We start from the raw sequence: 20,668 nt of genomic DNA on the forward strand, positions 1-20,668 counted from the left end.
TGCTGACTGTGCTGTGCCCACTCTCACCCAGCCTGCTCCAGGAATGGCTCCTGCCTCCTGACCAGCACTTGGCTGCCTTTGACCTTGGGAACCCTGGGAAATGAAAACTAGCAAAAATAACAGCAAAATTAACATAGACTCCATAATCCAGAAATTCCCACTAAAACACGATGGCTCTGGATTTTAAATTTACTGCCTCTAACCCTGCAAGCTCTCCTGCCTCTTCTTTTGGAGACACAAAGTATCACAGGGAGAAGAGACTCTTGTGAATTCCCATCATCATTTCTTGCCCCCCTCTGACAGTACCTGGCTGCCCCAGGGGCAGATCCTAGTGCTTTAGCCAAGGAGCTCCCAAATGAGGTTTGTTTAAGGAGGCTGCAGCCTCTCTCCTTATCTGACTAAACTGTGAGGAGAACTTGCTAACACTCTATATGAAGCTCAGGGTTATATACTAATGCAGAATCTGGAAAATATGAAAGCTAAAACTTAAGGCATCACTCCCTTCCAAACTGCTCAAACCAGCAGAGCTGCTGCCAGCTGGTACAACAGGAAAATTGCTTCTGTTCCACCAGGCAGTCCAGAAAGCTCAGGCACTTAAGACTAATACAGCACATTTAAAGGATAAGTGTGCTTTGTGCACTGAGTACATTCTTCTTGAAGATGTTCCATTAGTAATACTGAGAAATGCTCAAGTACCTTCACCAGTGACAAAATTACAGCAGCAGCTAGCTCTAAAACATTTATTTGCTGGCCTGAAAGCAGAATGGGAGAAAAATAAGGTTTTCATTAAGCCAGACAGTTGTTTCAAATGAAAATGTGTATTTGTTGAATCAGTCTGCCTGCAATATAAAGGCATACAGTGAATAGCCAGTGCTTTTTAAGCTTTTTAAGGCTAATTATCCATCCCAAAGATGCACACTCCATCCCCTTCTTCAACAGAAGATTTCTATTGTGCCTACACATAAAATACAGAAGATACTTGAAACAAACTAAAGCAGAACATGTGCTCACATGAACTCTGACTTCAGCATTTGGCATAAGCTTCCTGAAAAGATGGCTGGCTGTGTAAAGACACATCTGAGTAACAACTGTCACTCGTAGATGAAAGGAATTAAAAAATAATATTAAAGTATCTTATTTATTGCATTAATAATTGTTTCTATTCTATGTCTTTAAAAGTGTATGGAAAATGTTGTGTATCCTACTTCTACATATTAGGAGCTGCTTAACCATGGAAATTAATTTTATCATCTTGTTCCCTTCCAACACTTTCTAGAATGCAAACATAATTGATTTGCCAGCCTGAATGCTGCCACGTGCTGCTGACAGATCTTTTACCTGGCTTGATTGCTGCCATCACAGCCCGTGAGGCCTTCAGCACTGCCTCGTAGACAGCCCTCTGGTCAGCTGTGAACTTGCCATTGGCAGGGAAGGTGCACGTGATGTCAGAGCCATAGCAGTAATATTCTCCTCCCATATCAAACAGGCTGAAAAGGAAACACAGGGGAAAGAAATGAAAATTTAGTTCCAAAGAAATAGTAGAAGATAGTGGATCTTTGTTTTGCTCTGCACTCAATGACATCTACATTTTGGTAGATCACCAATATAATCTTGAACTGCTTGAACCCTGTTCTAAGTAGAACAGGATGACAGTCCCTTGGAATCTCCTGGAAGAAGGGTGCATTCCATAAGGCTGAAATGGAAACCTTTATGGGCTGTGCTGGTCCAGGATGGAAATGCTCAGAGAACACGGAAAGGAAGATAAAAAGTACGTGAAGAATCCACTTCAAGCTCCTCAGTTCCAGTTTCTAGGAATTCTTCTCAGAAGAAAAAACATGTCCTTTTTTTTGCTTCCTGAAAAGTGCTAGCACCACATACAGTATTCAACATCCAAAACAGAGTCCCACTTAACAAAGAAATGTTAATGGAATAAGGATTATGGAAAGAGCCAGCCACAAAAGTACACACAGTACAGCTTTCTGCATCAGAGGGAGAAGAAACAAATCATGAAGTGATTTCTTTTACAGGGGCAAAAAAACTGGCTTACCCCTTGGTCATTTATTCTATACATGAATAAATGAGTCACCACTGATTGCTCAGCTGCCAGAAATCAAGCTACAAGAGCAGCAAGTGGGACTCTACACCCTTGTGAGAACCTTGTTAGACATTTGCAGTGCTGTGCTTCTCAAGCCTGCTTGATAAGGCATTGCATTGCCTCCAGCAGGATCAGAAATCAGTAAATAACCAAACAACCATTTGGACTGGACAACACCTGAGCAAACAACCCCCTTGGTTCATCATGTATTGATTACAGGAAGGCACATTTTACATACAAGCTTTTGATCTCCATACGGTATTTGTGTGACCCCCTGATTTCTATGGTAATGAGTCAGAATTGAAATCTGTGAATTTAAGTCTTCTTCCAACCACCCCAAACAACTATGAGAGGCTAATCACCATAAGAAAAAAGATTTTCCTTCACTGTGTTTGAAAACCTTGGAGTTTTGCTCCTCTTGCTGCTTTTTCTCAGCAGGGTCAGTCAGACAGCACAAGCAGAAGGCAGGGCACTCCACTGGGGCACCCTCTCGGCCACTGAGTCCTAATTACAGCAGCAATTAGGAAAACTGTGCAGTGTAGCTCTGCCCCCAAGCAGATATGTGACTAGGTAAGGATGAATATAAGCTACCCCAAAAATTGCTATCACACTCTGCTGTAGCTGATCACCATTTCCAACACAAGTGCTACTGAAAGCAATGGGCAGTGAATAAACAAAGGCAATCATGATAAAACTCAAGAACATTTCAGCAGGGCTAGGACTCTTCTTGCTGCATTGCACACACACGAAGATTTACTCCAAGAACTTTTAAAATCTACTCTACAATTTCCTCCATGAACAAATCTCTGCACTGAGTGAATCTCTGCCCTGCCTGGAGTCTTGGCCAGCCTCCCCAAACTGGGCAAGGCTCAGCTGCAGAGACTTGCAGGACTGGAACATCAGGACCTGCCCCAGCAGCTGCAGCTGCAGAGCTGCACGAGGCTTAAAGCTGCAGGAGCAGCTCCTCAGGAGAGAGCTGCAGAGAGAGCTGCAAAGCTACCTGTGCTACCACACACCACAGCCATTCACCTAAACACAGAATATGGAATGTTAAACCAGAGTTGCTAGTTGAAAAAAAGATACAAAACAGACAGCAAATGTCAGGGTGAAAAAACCATGATTGGACACCAGTATAGAAACTGTAAACCAGCCTGGCCAAACCTCAAAATCAGTAACCCTATCAATACTGCCTAAGTTTTGATTTTATGGTTAGACTCACTTCTAAAAATTACTAAAAAGGCACATTAAAAATTCTATAGATACAGAAAAGCAGTTGCAGCAACTGGGACTCATGGAAGAAGCTGCTACATGCTGTAATGTACCAACAAGAAAGAGATCAGTTCTAAATCGTTGAACCCATCCCAGACTGACCCTTTCAAGGCCACAAATCAAGTTTCAGGGTGCTTTCAAGTTTCAAGGTCCCAGACTGACCCTTTCAAGGTCACAAATCAAGTTTCAAGGTGCCCTGTGGGCTCTGCAGCAGTTCTGTGGCCCAACTGTTGCACTTACAAGTGTAAATGCCAATTCAGCATAGTGACAGTAAAGCTGTGACCAACAGCTTGAGAACTCCCTCTACATGTCTACTGGAAGTTGCTATGCTTTGTATATTTTATTGTATATTTTACCCTGCAAAGTGGTTATTCTGAACTTTCCAGAGGCAGAATTTTACCTATGTCTTTAACCTTACAATTATCAGCATTTTCTCAAACCCATTCATCACTTTTTCAGTGGCTCTTAAATAATTTCTGACTTACAGGAGAACTGAGAAATGGAAAACAAAATCACAAGGCTGATGGTACACCAAAACAAGCTAGGAAGCACCATTTGTTCAGGTCTCTTGGCTTCCAGACAAGAGGAGACATGAGGGAAGATGATCGTTCAAATTCCACCACAGATCACAGCACACCATCCAGCCTGTATGCTTCAGTGAGAAAGCATCCAAACCAAATGGGACATCTGGGAGATATTTTGGCTCTTATCAGGAATTCTCTTCCATTTAACTTCAGTTGGGAACATATCCATTAGCTAAAATGTTGCCCAAGACATGGAAATAGCCAAAATATTGTGTTATACTGAGAGAATAATAGGAGCTTGAGAAGATCCCAGTTTCACATATTTGCTTGCCAGGCAAAATAAATGGTGAAGCACATTTATATCAAATAAAATGTATGACAGCTACTATCTTTTCCTGTTGACTAACCAGAAAAAAAATTCTAAAAGAAGGTTTCTTATAAAAAACACATTTATTTTACCCTGAAATTAGATGATAAATTGCTAGTGAAAAAAATACTACTAGTGCATTCTAGTTTGCTCTCAACTGCATGTACAAAATTACCTGTCTGGTAGTGTAGTCTTTAAAGGGTCACACACAGAAACAACTACTTAATGTTATTTGGACTGTTATCAAATGTAGCAGCAATATAAACAAACTAAATGCAGAAATGAAAACAAGCCTACAGGCATCTTGATCTATAGCTTACCTCTTAAGAGCTGTTTAAAAACAGAACAACACATGAAATAATATCACAAACATTCACCAAACCCTACCATATTTCCCTTTTAGATAAATTAAGTGCTACACATGTAGCAGACTGTGTATGTGGTCATTACATATACTTTACATTTTGTATAACAAAACTTAACTGTGAGTTCTGTCTTCTGCTGAATGATGAAAAACTTCATTCTAAAAATACCCTTTCACCACTCCTTTTCCAGCAAGAACACAGCTGTGAATTGCTGATGATGAATTGATGATATGGCTGAGGCTGTCAGGTTTCTGAGGCATTGAAAGGGATGGTGAACAGAGGAGTGCTGCTGACCAAAGAGAGACATTAGGTTTTATGTCAAACTGTTCACTGATGTAGCTTGAAGCTAAGGAAGCCAGCTCAATCTCTTTCAAAGCCTTCTGAGAGAAAGCTAAGCTTGCATCATTTTGTTGTGAGCAAAAGCAACAAACACCTTCATATCAGGGTGAAAATGCATGATGTATAAAGCACATTTAACAGTCAGAAGACCTGAGCACCCCATGAAAATTCCATGCTACTGTTTCAATTTATTTTCTAGAATGACCAGGAAGCTACACCATAAGTAAAAGATGCATAGCAAAAATAGTCCAAACTTCTTGGAAGTATGGACATAGCCCTCCCAATGGAGGCTTCAGTTCTGTGTGTAAACATAATCTTTCCTACAAAACATATTGCAACATACTGTAAACATTACTAACTAAAACTGAACACTGCAAAGTATAAGAAAAATCAGATACCATGCCAGTTGCTTTACTGACAGAGAGTTGCTTATGTACAGTAATCCAACATTAGCCAACAGCATTGGAATACAAGGTGCCTTCTGCCTGCTTTATAAGCCACCTTCAAAAATAACTAAGAGCATTTAATTACTTTCACAGGGAAAAACATAAAGCCACAAGTTTAAATCATTCTGCACACAAACCAGTATCATAGTCAAAAAGAAGGAGAAACGTGTGTGACATGCCACAGCATTGCAGAAAGGCTTGGCTGGACATGCCCCTCCTCAGAGCAGCTCCCCAGCCCTTCCCAGCAAGTCCCTGCAGCAGTTCTGCCATGTACAACCCAGCTGGGGCTCTGCTCCCCGCGCAGGAACCCAGGAGGGAAGTTTGGAGGAAATATTTCAAGTCCTGTCAATTTTAAAATGAATACAGGTTTGTAAGTCAATGCTGGAACTGAAACACAACGTAAAGCACAAAAGCTCCTTTCCCCTCCTTTTCCTCTGAAACAAAATGGATGAGTAAGACATGGCTGTGTTACTTTCACAGAATATTGGCACCACAAAATGCAGATTTATAGTTATATTTTTTGCTTTCAAGCCAAGAAAAATAATATGCATTTTGATATTGATTTTAGCTTTCTTAACCTTTGACTGTGAAGCACCATGAAACACTTTGCGTAACACTTTATATTTGAACACTGTGGACTATAAAAATAAAAGTTCTTTTCTTCATAAAGTCACTGTATACCATTTTTCAAAAATAAAGCATCATCTTCCTTTAAGCATGTGTTTTACTTTTATAGGCTTGCTGACACTTTTATTGTCAAATAATTTGAAACTGCCAGGCAATGAAGCAAATTATGGCCAATATCACAATGGGAAGCAATACTTTATTTGGGATATCTGAGCCATGTGCATGAATTGTTATGATCCAACCACCAACCCAACCCAAAGACAAGCTCTCGCAGGCATTTTTTGGGAAGCCTACATCTACTCCCACGAGCTAGCACATAAAGCTGTCACCTTCCTGCTCCACAGATTTTGATCTGTACGCTCAGAACTGGATCTGCTCATGATAGTTATGCAGCAGTTGATGTGGCAGAGCGAGGAGTGGGGTGAAAGCCAGGTGGATGTCCTTGTGCAACGCACCCCGAGCCAGCGTCCTGCGCATCGCCGCCTGCAGCACACGTCCTCCCCACGCTCTGCTCTCAGGACAAAGTCCTCCCTCCCTTCCCCTGGGTGGCTTTGCAAGACTAGCAATTAGAAAACTGATCTTGCCCTATCTTTCCGTGCCCTCCTCACTCCTCAGGTTAAACAGGTGTGAAAACTGAAGCACTTTGCTCAGCAACATTTCCTGAGGTGTTAGGGGTTTGAGCCATTACTAACATCTATGAGCAGCCACGCAGATGAACTGGTGCCAGCCAGTCTTAGGAGAGCAGGAATAAAGGTACACGCAGTTTTGCCTTCCTCTTACTGCCATAAAAGCAAGTCATCCCCAGCTGGAGATTTATGCTGTGTGATCTCAGCATACTCTGCTCCGAGTTCACAGAGCGCACTCTGTGCTTTACACTCCATGCCGAGGTGTTAGGGGTTTGAGCCATTACTACCCAACACACCTATGAGCATGCAGATGAACTGGTGCCAGCCAGTCTTAGAACAGCAGGAATAAAGGTACACACAGTTTTGCCTTCCTCTTACTGCCATAAAAGCAAGTCATCCCCAGCTGGAGATTTATGCTGTGTGATCTCAGCATACTCTGCTCCGAGTTCACAGAGCGCACTCTGTGCTTTACACTCCATGCAGCAATTAAATCCTTAAGTATTCACACACCAACAAAATCCAACTGTTTGTTTGGTTAAACTTCTAAGGCAATTTCAAGCTTAAGGGAACTAGGTATCAGCATTTCTATGAGATATGTTTTGGAAACTGGCCAACTGATGTGGAAATAGGGTGGTTTAATAGGCGACCACAAGAATGAATTAATGTAAATGATATCACAAGGAAGAAAACAGAGAGATAAGTGACACATACTCTTCTATACACTTGCAGCTTGATTAGCCAAGAGTTGTCAATTAAAAAAACAACACTGGGTAAGATAAGATCACAAGCCCCAAGAGAGAATTGGGACAGTATAGTGTATAGTCCTACCATGCTCAGGAAGAGGTTTTTTGAGAGAAGCCTTGCTGTTACCAGGTTCCATCTGACATGGCAGACAAGGAACTTGCACTGGCTCTGTCTTGAAGCCAGGCTTGGCTCACTGGTTTAAAGCCAGCTTTTTGTCATCAGCACGCGTGGAGTCAAGAATGACCTTTAAAAAGTGTTGGAAAATACTTTTTGTGTAGAAAATTTGATTCTGGGTATTCACAGGAAATCAAGTTTTTGTTTAAGCCTCCTTTTCAAAAAGAGAGGCTGTAGCCACACAGGTAAATGTACCTACATTTTCATGACTACTCTCCACCCAGCTGCAAGTCAGGTAACCATGGGGTCCCACACTTGTTGTTTCTCCTCAACTATCTTTTCATCTTGTCTCCCTTCTCCATGACTTTTTTATCACGGCTCATCTTGTATCACTGTCTCACTTCACAGGCTTTCCCAAACTATCTCAAAGATAATGGGAGTCTTATCTCAAACTCTTCTCACAGAAGACGGCAAAATCTGCCACTAACTAAGCTTTGCTCAGATAGAAAGAGTGTAATAAAAAGAAATATCTCTGTCTACATTGAATTTTGAAGGAGAGAGGATTGCCTGCCTGTATCACTACAATAACAACTACAGACACTTCAGTGGCTGTAGCAAGAATACACAAAAGTTTGAGCTGGCTGGATTAAAAAATAAAAAAGAAAAGAAAGCAACTGAACACAAAAGCTTCAGCGGATGTTGGTGCCTGCACTGCTCAGGGTTTCCCATCACTGTCACAGACACAGATTTCTGCTCACAGAATCAGAGCAGCAGTGTGGTGGTGGGTGCTGCACCCCTGGCAGGAAGCTGTGCCCCTGCTCTGCTGCCTCAGCCCTGAGGCTGAGAGAAAACCAACAGCAGTGTGTGGGAGTGCCCTCTCTTACAATGGTTTGTGCCAAGCAGACCTTCAGATCCATTCCTCCATAGGATACAAAATGTAAATCTCACTGAATTGACCAAATGAGCTGCATGAAAGAGCTGGTTCAGTAAACACCCATGAACACTAGTAAGATTGCTATTTTCATCCACAGGCTAAGAAGGAGTCCCTTCTTACAGCATTTATGTCTTGAAGAAATCTGAGATCCTTAAGTTTCTGCACTAAAACAATCAATTTCCATGACAAAATATAAGCCCTCTTCTATCCCCATGCAGTTTGCATTAATGCCTCCTTAAAAATGTTAAGTTTGCCCAGAGCAGAGAGCCAAAAAATCTTCCGGCTGGCTTGTTCACAGATAAATTAGCCCCAAGTGCCATTCCCAGGGTTTCAGCTGAAGCAGAGGGATGTTTCTGATGCAGAGTGCTGCACACAGATAACAAGTACTGGGAACACCATGCTAGTACCTCTGGGCTGGGGGAAGGAGCAATGAGGGTTCCACAAGATGCAGAAGGCAGCTGAAAACCACAGCCAGATCCATGCTGACAGCGTGCCAGAAACCAGGAGCAGGCTCAGGGGAAGTTCTGATGAAAGGGTTACCTATCTGACTTGTCTTTTTGCTGAATGGATGATTTCTTTTTTCTGTCTTTACTACCCTAATTATTATCCATTTTTAACAGACATATTTAGTAAGTATCTCAACCTACTCTCTTTAGCAGAGTATTCATTCTCTTTAGCAGAGACAGTTTTCTGAAAAATCAGCAGAGGTGGCAGCAAACCCCAATTCTGGCTAGTTTCCATCCATTAGGAGCCTCCCCACTGGAAAAGCAGTATCTGGGACATTTATGGGTGCAGGTGACTTGCTCAAACACAGAGCAAGGAAGCCAGAGCTGCAGGGAAGAGAGGGGGGCATCCAGGGAGAAACCTGTATTGGCAGCTGACTGCTTCCCAATCAACACAGCAACAGCAAAGCTCACTGGTTCCTCACCAGAATGTGTCTCACCTGACAGGGTAAGAACAGTAGAGCTCCATTTGCAAGTTACTAAACATCTGCAGTTCACTAAACCAGTCCATTTCTAGAGGTCTACTGAGAAATGGAAGGTGCTGAAAGTGAATAGTAAAGGTCTGATACTTCCAAAACAGGCCACAATTCTGGGTGCTGGCATTCAGAACTACAAGTCTTGGCTTTCAGCAGCTGGACACTCTGACTGTGCTGCCCAGCCCTGGCAAACAACCACTGGAGATCAGCTGAACAGGTGAAGGGGCAGATGTTACTTCATGATTTTATTGTAAATATTGTCACATTTTCTTACATGTGTGGGCATGCTCACACACGTGTCCACGAAAGTAAAACACTGCCAATGTCTTTCCATGATGAAAACTCAGCCGGTGTCCAATAGCACAGGTTCACTTAGTTTTTTGACAGCCTATGGTTTTTTTGTTGATTGTTCAAGCAGCCCCCAAATTATCAGTTCTCAAATGGAACACAGCAGACAGAAGTTTTAGAATACTCTGCAGAAGCTGACAACTGAGAAGACAGTTGCTAGCCTTTCCATGGACACGTCCAAAAGTTCAAGGCAAGTGCACAGCAGTGAAGGTACAAATAGTATTTCCAAAAAGGAGGCTGTCCATTCCCAAGCAGGTTATTTTGCCTGTAAGGACATTTCTTTCCTGTTTGAAAGAATCACCCACTCCTCATGGCACACCTGAGGTGGACTGCAATCAGAAATACTCTGCCCTGAGCAGGGGCTCAGCCCTGCCTGGAGCAGCAGCAGGACTCCTCCTGAGGCTCTGCCAGGCTGTGCCCCTGCCATGGGCAACAAGAGACTCTCTGGACAGACACAAGGGAAGACCTCACACTGACCTGAATACAAGGACTGGGAATTACATCTGCTTCAGGGGGAGAGCACAGAAGTTGTGCTGGGGACTTCCCTCTGATGGTTTAAAAGCCAGGCAGACTCCCACTAAAATTGCATTTTGACCTATCCAATTGACTTCCCCACACCAATGAGAAAGATTTTGCTACTGAAATCTAACACAAGCAACATCCATCAAGAGTACTTCCATCACACTGCGTGTGTATTTGTGTTAAAGACCACCACAAAAAGTAGATTACAAGTCCAATGGCTGCCAGGTTTTTTTTCAGAATATGCTGGGAATGCTACGTTTAAACTATGACAGATAAAACTCACAGATGACAATTAAAAAGACATTTCACATACATTACAGACAGCAAAAATTACAAGGCAGACCATAATACAGCACTTAAAGGAAAGCTAAAATTTGTTACAGCAAACACACTACTAATACTTAGTGATCTGAGCTTTGGTGAATAGGCTTATTCTTATTTCTGACAGTAAGCAACCTCACAGCCTGAATTAACCAGTACTAACAGAACCCATTCAATTACAGCAAAATTATTGTTAATTCTAGCAAATACATTTCTCTATTTTTAATCAAATTCAATTTTTCTGAATTAGCATAAAATTAATATAGTCCACAGGTACAACAAAATGAAAAATACCTACACTTGATGAAAACAGTAAATATTAATCAAACGAGAGGAATCAGGCCAAAGGAATTATTTCAGAAATGGATAGCCAGTTAATTTTGCAATCAACCAGTAAGTAGCAGCAATGTACTTTGTATTATTATTAGAAACAAAACCATTACTACCAACAAGCTGTTTCAAAACTGCAGACTGAAAAGTTGAAGCTAACCATAATTTTTGCATATTATTACAGCACTGAACTTCAAAATGCAAAAAAAGTACACAAGGCCAAATGAAAATACTAGTCCCCACCCACAAAAAACAGTTGAGCATTTACATCTGACACATGAACATCCTGAGATCTTACAAGCAGTGCTTTCAAGAAGTAATAAATACAATATTTTGTACCATAGGATAGATGGTTTAACAGCAAACACTGAAGGACTTGGGCTGGAAAAGGAAGGACTTCTATTATCTGATGGAAAAAGAGGGTCAGTTCCTGCTTTTTAAATACAACATTGCCCCCACCTGGACAAATGAGTTTTGGTTCTAGGTTGATATTAGTATTGTAAAACTTGATAAAATACTGAGAATTCCAAAAAAGAGTTTGTAAAACAGATACAGCAAACTTCGACCATCTTTTCTGGTATATCTTTTTCAAGGTCACCTAAAGCTTTTCTTGACTTATTGAAAATTTTCCAATATTTTCCTAAAATAAATGACAGTCAGTACTTACAGAAAGTCTTATACTTACTCATTCCTCTTCCTAAGAAGAGAACAGTGCATTCCTACAAACAAAACTGTATAATATTATAGTAAATGTGCAGATATAGTTTCAATGCCATATGTATACTGCATATGCATAGTGTCTGCATGTATGAAAGATAAATGCACATGGATTATACATGAATTGACAAATCTTTTGATTGTAGAGAACTGTGTATTATGCTTATAAATGTGCAGATATAGTTTCAATGTAATATGTATATAGTGTCTGCATGTATAAAAGATAAATACACATGGATTATACATGAATTGACAAATCTTTTGATTGTAGAGAACTGTGTATTATGCTTTGAGGTCAAAGAATTAAAATCAGCAAAGTAACTTTTATTCTAGCTAATAGAAGGCTTAGCCATGAACAACTGAACCTGGCAGACTCTTGCAAGATGCAACCTTTTTGTGATATTCTTCACAGAATCATAGAATAGGCTGAGTTGGAAGGGACCCAAAAGGATCACCCAGCCCAACTCCTGTCCCTGCACAGACCCCCAGCAATCCCCCCTGTCCATCCCTGGTGTCCAAGCCCTCCCGGAGCTCTGGCAGCCTCGGGGCTGTGCCCATTCCCTGGGAGCCTGGGCAGTGCCAGCACCTCTGGGGAAGAACATTTCCTGATCCCCAACCTAACCCTGCCCTTCTTCACACACCTTGGAGTGCCCAGCCACTCCAGGGAGCCTGAAAACTGTCCTTTGTCCCTTTTCATTAAAAATAAAAAGCCCCAAACATTCAACATCTTCCCTCTCTGCTTCATCCAGAACAACCTTTCCCAACTACCTGTACGTGCAGCCAGGAAAAGCTCCCTGTGATGAACAAAGCCTCTGAAATGACAACAGGAGAGGTGCTAGAAGGATCTTTTGAGAGCACCACAGGTAATAATAAAAGGAAAACACCAAAAGCTACACACAAGTGCCAGATGGAAGGAAACAAAGCCCAGTTTGACAACTTGAGCAGAATGCATGCATGTAAAGGCAGTGCTCCCAGAAGGCTGCTGAGTGTTTGCTCTGGCAAGTACAGGATGTTACCACTATGAAAACTTGGGCAAAATCCCTTCCTCCCACAGCTCTCATTTTAGTGCCCCCTGCTGTCTGTATTATTCTGATGATTTAAATTTGCACTGGGATATTAAGGAAAGGAGTGGAAACAAAAATATTCCTCAGAGTTAAACCACTCAGATAAAGGCTTTTTGCAATACTAGACAGTTTTCCATATCCCCAGCTCTGTCATTTGACTCAGCAAATAACTGTGCTTGTTGACACAGCCAAGACACATTTAAATCATTTAATATTATGCAAAGGTTGTACTTTTATGACAGATGTGTTTGGTTTTGTGACACTAACAAAGTTTTCTGGTACCTGAATGCAATAAAACTATTTCCAGGCAAAATTTGTTTTGCTGTATGGCACATCATGGGAACAGCAGTGAGAGAGATTCTGTTTCACCAAGGACACTGTACTCTGCCCAGTGCTGTCACTGAAATCTGTAAATTATTTCAATGAGATAAGCAATCAATAAGCAATTATGTGAGTGTTAAAATAAACAGTCAAATAAAATGAAAGACATCCTCTGATGATCCCACCTGCTTCTATTTAAACTTCTAAAAGCTAGTTTTATTTTATAAATAATAGATAGTCCCACTGTGAATACAAGGTTAATGGATTCTCTCTTAGGTCTGCCACAGTTCCCAAGCAGTAGATGCTGGCTGCACTCCCCTTATTTATGCTTTCACCAAGCCCTCTCAATAAATGACCCTCTGGCCCTGGCTCCAGCGAGGAGCAGGGTCCCCCTGCACTCCCAGGGGAGTGCCTGAGTTCAGGGTCTGCTGTTCATTAACAATGTAACTTAGGAGGATATTTCAAAGCATTAAAAAGGCTTCTTTTTTTTTTTTTTTTTTCCCCCAAGCAGAATTGACAATTATTTTCATTATTTTGCAAAGCCAAAATGGACCTACTAACCCCCAAAAATGTCATTAAGTGCTTGAAGGTCAGTGAACCTGCCTATGAGAGTAGTTTATAAAGTGCTGAATTTTCACTGAGGTACATTTGTCAGATGCCATAAAAATACCAAGACCTGCAACTCGTGACACCTGCAGGAAAGCACCTCAGGTAACAGCTGCATCTATTTCAGTTACTTCTAGAGCCAGCTGATTTTCTTAAATTTCTCTTATTTAAGTGTAAGCCTCATCATGAAGAATCAACCTTTATTTTAAGATCACAGAAGCATTTTTATTTGCCAAACATTGTAGGAGCCCTGCTGATCAACTGCAACAGAACAATCAAGTCCTGCCATGCATTTGGCACGTGGCAATGCCAGGAGCCCACAAAGTCAGGCTGCCAGAGCCACCAGGCTGCAAATCAAATGTAATAAACTCCAATTTGACTCAGAAAATTCTCAAATCAAAACATAAAATATATTCAGGTTCTCATCTCTGATGGTTTCTAGAACAAACCAGCAGACCACAAAGGTGGGCAGAGACATTTGCCCTGCCCCTTGCTCTGCTGCAGGTGGCTTTGATGCTCAGGGTTCTCCCCTCTCTCCCAGCCATGGTGTGACTCCACACTCAGCACTGGCAGGGCAAGGGCAGCAGGCAGAAAGGAGGACCCAAGGCGATTTTTTCCCATTATTTTTAAGGAAGCTTTCATTTCTCAGATGGCAGATGCTGATTTGTTGAGCCAACACTTTGCACAGCAGCACACTGGCTCTCACTGAACCTGTCCTGGATGCTGCTCCCCAGGGTCAGGTCATCATTCCAGCCAAAGTCAGAGATCAGTTGAGGAGAGCTGAAAGCAGAGTTCCCAACTCCCACAAGGGCCCTCAAACCATGGAACCAACATCTTCCTGCAGTATGAACAAAAGCCAACTGCTCATGAGACACTTGCCAGAAGAATGAGCCACGTGGGGCTGCCACTCTCTGAGCAGGACTCCCAGGTGCACACTGGCTCTGGATTTGTGCCTGAAGGACTCAGATCTCTACTCCTGCAATTTATTTGGGTTATTGTCTTCTTGAGTAGCAGCTTTCAATTTCATTCTACTCCTCACCAAACTTTGAAAGACCTTTGGTTTTCCAAAATGCTGGAAGCCTCTTGTGTGCATGGCAGGAGATTGCAAACTACAATAAATACTTTTATTTCCCTACTAGCAAATGCAGTTACAGCCTCAGTACAGAAACAAAAGGGTCTTGGCATCCAATCAGTAATGCAATACCTGGAGAGGATGCAGTGAACCTCAGTGCAGGGCTCACTCCAATCCAAGCTGTCAGAGCTTCAAGGTGACAGAAGAAAATCAGTATTGTGAACAGCCTGGCCATACACCATCACTGCCAGCTGTGATTTGCTACATTCCAAGTAGAAGATTTTATTTAAAGTTAATAGTGAGTAAAAGGGCCAAGTGCCTACAATGGTGACTCAGCCTACCCATTTATCTGGATGACCCTTCTGACCACAGAGACAACAGACACCTGCCTAGGGAAAGGGTTTGGTTTAGAGCAAATTGGTAATTTCAATGCTCACCACAGAATGCTATAGTACATGAATCATTTCTACAAAAAAGTGACTTGCTGATATTGCAATATTTGCTTTTAATATCCATGCCAGTTAAATATCTGTATGCTGAACACCTAAACCTCCCAAAAAATACAGATTTCTTTCCCTGTCAATCACAGTTTTTTGTGTCAGATAACTATTTCAATATTTAACAGATTGAAAAGGATAGCCCTGTTCAGCAAGACAGTCTGGATTAACAAGAAATGTCAGAAATTCCCTTGATAGTCCTTTGTTTTGCACTGGGATCTTTTAGTGCAGAAGCTGTACCTATAAAAATGTGGATTATGATGCTCTATCAGAGATACAATTCCATACCATCTTCTTATAGAAGCAATAAACCCAATTGATACAGGTTAATTTAAAAAAAATCATAAAGCCAGGCTTTCCTAAACCTTCCACAGCTTTTGACAAAGAAGTCAGAATAATAGCCTTAAAAAAGATATAAAAATGTAATAGCACAAGTATTTTGGCCTATGATCTTCTTTTAACAACTAAATCCTTGTTTACTTACACTTTTTAAAAAGCCAGTAATGCATGCACTCAAGCATTTCACAGAATCAAAGCCTTAGTCTTCCAAATGTTTTTTTTTCTAATATTCAGGTGCTTAGTTTACTTATTTATGATACTGCACTGCACTGCTTTGTACATAAAAAACTGAGCTGCACATTTCTGCAAAACCCATGAATGTTATTCATATCCACTAAGTAATGTTAAGAAAAAGACATGAAATTCTACAAAATAATTTATTAAAACTCGTATCAAATACTCAATCTCCCAATGCTATTACATACAACTCTATGAATAGTTAGATTAATGTTAGGCCAAAAACGCTGGCAGTAACAGAAATAACCCTTAAAATACTCTTACCATTTTTCACCAAAAATAGTCTTTTTTTTCCCCATGTTCAGGGCTTCCTAAGACTATCCAACAGAGGGCTCCCCATAGCTATTAAAAGGCTTAATTGAAAGCCAATATACAAATGCTAATATACACAGACAAATCAGCACACTGTCATTTTAATGCCTCCTCTGTATGCACACACACACCCTTCTTCACCCAAATTAGACATGTGTAAAGACACAGTGAAACCACTCAGGTAGTGCCTTGGCACAATTTTTATGCTGCTCGTGCATGCTACACCTCAAGACTTTTTCTGAAACACTATTTTTAACTGTGGAAAATGAGTGTGTTTTAAAATTGTCTTTACAGAAATTGAATCACTTTTTCTTATTATTATTTTCCCTTGAGATAAATGCTAAGAAGCCAGTGTGGAGCAGAGTCTGCTCTGTGAGTAGCAGCCAGGGAAGGGCAGGGCAGGGGCTGGAGCCTGGCAGGGGTCTGTGCATCTGGGGAGCCTTTGCAGACACCACCTGCACCTGAAAACAGCTTCACCAAGAGCAGGAGGTCAGTCCAGACTGTCAAACCTTGCTCTCTGTTGAGGCACAGGTGCTGCTCAGCAGTTTTGAAACCCTGAATTGACTGATGCATTTGGTAGGTTATGGTTTCCTGAGATACTTCAGGCTGATAAAACACAAACATATTTTAAAGACTTTTCCAGTACTGGAGAAAAGAAGGGTTTGCAAAGAACTCTTGTGGTTTAAGAAGGACTACAGCCATCCACTAAATTGTCCTTGGAGACTGTAAGTGAAAGATTCCTGCACACACCCTTCACCCTGAGGTCTCCCTCACCATTTGAAGACCTTAGTTTTAAATATGGGATATCATAATGCACTGTGGCATATCTTCTCTCAGTAACACATGCTGAGATTTCCTGTATGCTACACAAATTCTTTTTGAAATTTAATTGAATGACACAGCTGATTTTATCTTGGCGTGTCCTTCCTGATCAAAAAATGCTCATAGCATATTACATACTCAAACACAACATAATCATAAATCAAAACTATTGCCCTGCAATGAATTAACTTCAGTATTTGATGGGTTTAGTAAGCTATTAACCACAGATAAGATAATACATAAACTATTGTACAAGAAGTTTTTAAAAGTTTTTACAGTGTTACAAAGAAATTATCTATCTGTAATTCCATAAGTTCACTGTGCAGCACCTGAAGATGTGCCTGGAACTCTAGCCAACAAGGCATATTTTTTAACTTCTGAGATTCAATTTGTTTTCTATAATAGGTTTTGAGCTTATCATTGATAATACTAATTTGCTTTTCTTAATATATTTACATTCCACTGTGAAAATACATTCCTACATTCTTCCTGCACAGGCTACAAATGTAATTCTATACAATCCCTCCACTGCATGTCAGTGATCAAATTCTCCAAAACTAGTTTTGCATTTTTATAAACAAAGGCTTTTTGACCCATGTCTTTGGAGGTGAAGTGTGAAAGTTATGGTCTGATATATTACACATCAGACAAATAGGTCTGTCTTTCAATTTATGGGAATGTATTAGGTGTTTCCATTCATTCTGCTCTTACCTGCAGTGATATGCAAAGCATGTGGACATGTAGTACACACAGAGAAAACTTTATGGTATTTGCAGCTGTATTACACATCACTAAACTGTAAATCTTCACAGGAAGATTTTGGCACAACACAGAACTAGAAGCATCCTTCCCTGACCTGAACCAAGTTTGTTCTCTTCACACATTCTAATGTCCACTTTCTTGTCAGGGTGTCTGTATGCACACAGGCATTTGTAATATCTAATTCATTCTGCAATTTGATGCAATTCTCTGAAAGTAGCCAACACTTTCATGATCTTCCACCCCACCACCAGAGCTGAGGTTTGGATCTGAGGTCCAAGAGCAAATTCAAATGATGAATTTTGTAACTGCCTTTGTACTTAGAATACAGCCATTTCTTCAACTCAATTCTAAGTGCCTCTGGTTCAGAAGTGTTTCAAACCATATCTCCTTCTTCCTTTCAACTGGAGATGCAGGATGTTTGGAAGAAACCAGAATAATCTGGCATGCAAAGCTACCTTCTATTTTAAAGATTTGGACTTTTTGTCAGTATGCAGTCATCCTTTTCCTAAGAGTACACACAATTCCTATATGGAAGCAGCAGTAGCAAAACAAAAATACCAAACAAACTCTAACCCTTTACTTACCATAAGTCTCCATCTTCAATAGTTCTATCATTTGGGGCTCCAGCATGGCCATAGTGCAAAACAGACGAGTTCTCCCCACTGACAGGCAAAAAGAAAATTAGCACAATTAGTGGAAGAAGAAACATTAACACACACACTCATATGACATAAGAAGGAGCACTGTAAGCATCAGTGTATTCCCATAAAAAGCAGCCTGTCACAATCCCTGCCCTGGTGTGGGCTGCAGTAGCTACCCCACCACTGGTGCAGCAGAGATGGGCATGGCTCAGGAATTCTGCTACTCTGGCTGTAAGACAGGGCGAGCCTGTGAGAGCTGTCACAATCCCTGCCCTGCTGTGGGCTGCAGAGATGGGCATGGCTCAGGAATTCTGCTACTCTGGCTGTAAGACAGGGCCTGCCTGAGGAAGGAACATGGCACAGCTCATATGAACATTTCCTATGTCCATGACAGTGTAAAGGAAAGAATTATACACAAGTAATTTTTAAATTTACACCCATTTACTATTTTCTGGTGGTTTTTTTGGGGGGGGTTCTTTTTCAGGTTTTTAAAATGACTTAGGACTATTTTTCCCTATTCAAGGTTAAGTAGTCTAAGGTATAAAACAAACTAACTTCCACTGGAGTAAAACCAGGCATTTGAAACTCTCTAGGAATCACTGGGACAGGAGGGATCAAGCTGTCTGAGGGAACAGCCTCAGTTCCCCTCTGGCATGGCCACAGTGGTCTCTGCTGGAGGGAGGCACTGCCTGGGGAACATTCACAGCTCACAGTGCCAGCAGCAGGAGCAGGGATGAAAACTGTCACTCTCTTCTTACCTGCTGTTGAAAAATCACATTGCAAAGAAAAGATTTTTATTCCTGGAAACCTTTCAGAGTAAACTGCTGATTCACAAGAATAAAGCAGCTCCAGAGAAGGATGGACCTTGTTCTGTTGTTCTGTACTTTTTCTGTTGTTCCATGATCCACTGGGTGACCTACATTTGGCCTTGGCATCCTCTCTTGCCTACTGATATTCCTCTGGGTCTATAAAATGTCACTTAAAAGGCTGATAAAGATCTCAAGCTCTACCTATTTTTCTTTTACTGTTCCCTTCAGATAGATGTTCTCTTTTTCTCTTCAAAAAGCTGGAAGAATTACATCACATCCAGAAATACATGTTGGGACAGGGTTACTGCAGCTTCTCTGCAACCCCTCCAGCTCACTTGCCAGTCTGTACCTCAGCTTTAATCAAAACCTTTCATTGGTCACCCTGCTCAAATTTGGTTCTTTCAAGTTGTGATGCTGGAACAGCTTTGTAATCTTGGATGTCAGGAATCTGAGGCTCAGTTTCAATCAATCTTCTGTTGTGTCTGCAGTAAATGTGACATCTGACATACTTCTCATTTTAGACTTCTGATGTGTGCAATTACAAAAACAGTAAGCATGCACTGTATCCAAAAAGATATTACCATCAAGTACATTAAGTACTTGTGATATTAGCTATTTAACAGATCATCAGTCATACAGATAATTCCACAAACAATGATTATGGAGTAGAAAGTAGTAAGTTTCTGCTCTCAGTCTAAATAGCTGGACTGTGTCCCTGGAAGTATTTAAAAATACATGTAGCTGTGGCACCTGGGGACACAGTTTAGCAGTGAACTTGGCAGTGCTGGGTTAATGGATGGACTGCTTCTTACAACCTGAATAATTCTACATTGATATTTTAAAAACAGAAAGCATTTATTGTTAAGTATTTTTTAGCATATAAGAATCACTGTGTAATAAGACAGTGAAAGGTGATATTGCAGAATCACAGGGATGATTTTCTGATACAAAGTATACTTCATAAAATTATACACACTCCAAACAAAAAAATTAGAAAAGTTAAAAGTCGTTAAATCAAAAGTTTAAAAGCCCCACATAACTATGGCTGCAACACATTTATTTTGTGATGCTGGTCCAATGGCTTCAGCACAGTTTCACAACTGGCTGGATGCTTTTTCCTTGCTGGATGCTGGACTTGAGAACCTCTGCAGCTGTGCAGGTAGCTAAAAATGGACTCAGAAAGCCTGTACACAAGATGAAGACAGACATAAACTTCTTTCTGAGATGTTCTGTCTCCTGGGCACTGTTGGAATATTTTCCACACCAGGACACTTTCAAAATTAGTTTGCTCTATCTGAAGAAAAAATCTGTAACAGAGCAATGGGGTGCAGTCAAAAGGAAAGGTCTCCTGAGGCAGGCATGGTGTGCAGTGGGAGCTGAGCTCTCCCAGCAGGGGATGGGGCTGCAGAGCTCCTGCCCCTGCGCTGCTCTGTCAGCTTGGGGAGGGGAGGCAGCACCAGCCCTGCCTCAGGAACTGCTTCCCAGGTGGAGGGCTAACACCCTGGGAGGATGGCATCTG

General features: G+C 41.2%; 1 protein-coding gene across 1 annotated transcript in view; it reads right to left on the minus strand.

Annotated features, from left to right (window-relative positions):
• The window catches only part of PEPD (peptidase D), a 146,851-nt gene that overhangs the window by 36,252 nt on the left and 89,931 nt on the right, over positions 1-20,668 (minus strand). Inside the window, exons 12-13 of the mRNA XM_039698194.1 lie at positions 18,284-18,361; positions 1,339-1,487 (exon numbers count right to left, since the gene is read on the minus strand). Coding sequence (XP_039554128.1) covers positions 1,339-1,487; positions 18,284-18,361 — 227 coding nt within the window. The remainder of the gene's footprint in view (positions 1-1,338; positions 1,488-18,283; positions 18,362-20,668) is intronic.

This window comes from Passer montanus, unplaced genomic scaffold (assembly GCF_014805655.1).
Source record: "Passer montanus isolate IOZ18808 unplaced genomic scaffold, ASM1480565v1 scaffold121, whole genome shotgun sequence".
Classification (NCBI taxonomy): Eukaryota; Metazoa; Chordata; class Aves; order Passeriformes; family Passeridae; genus Passer; species Passer montanus.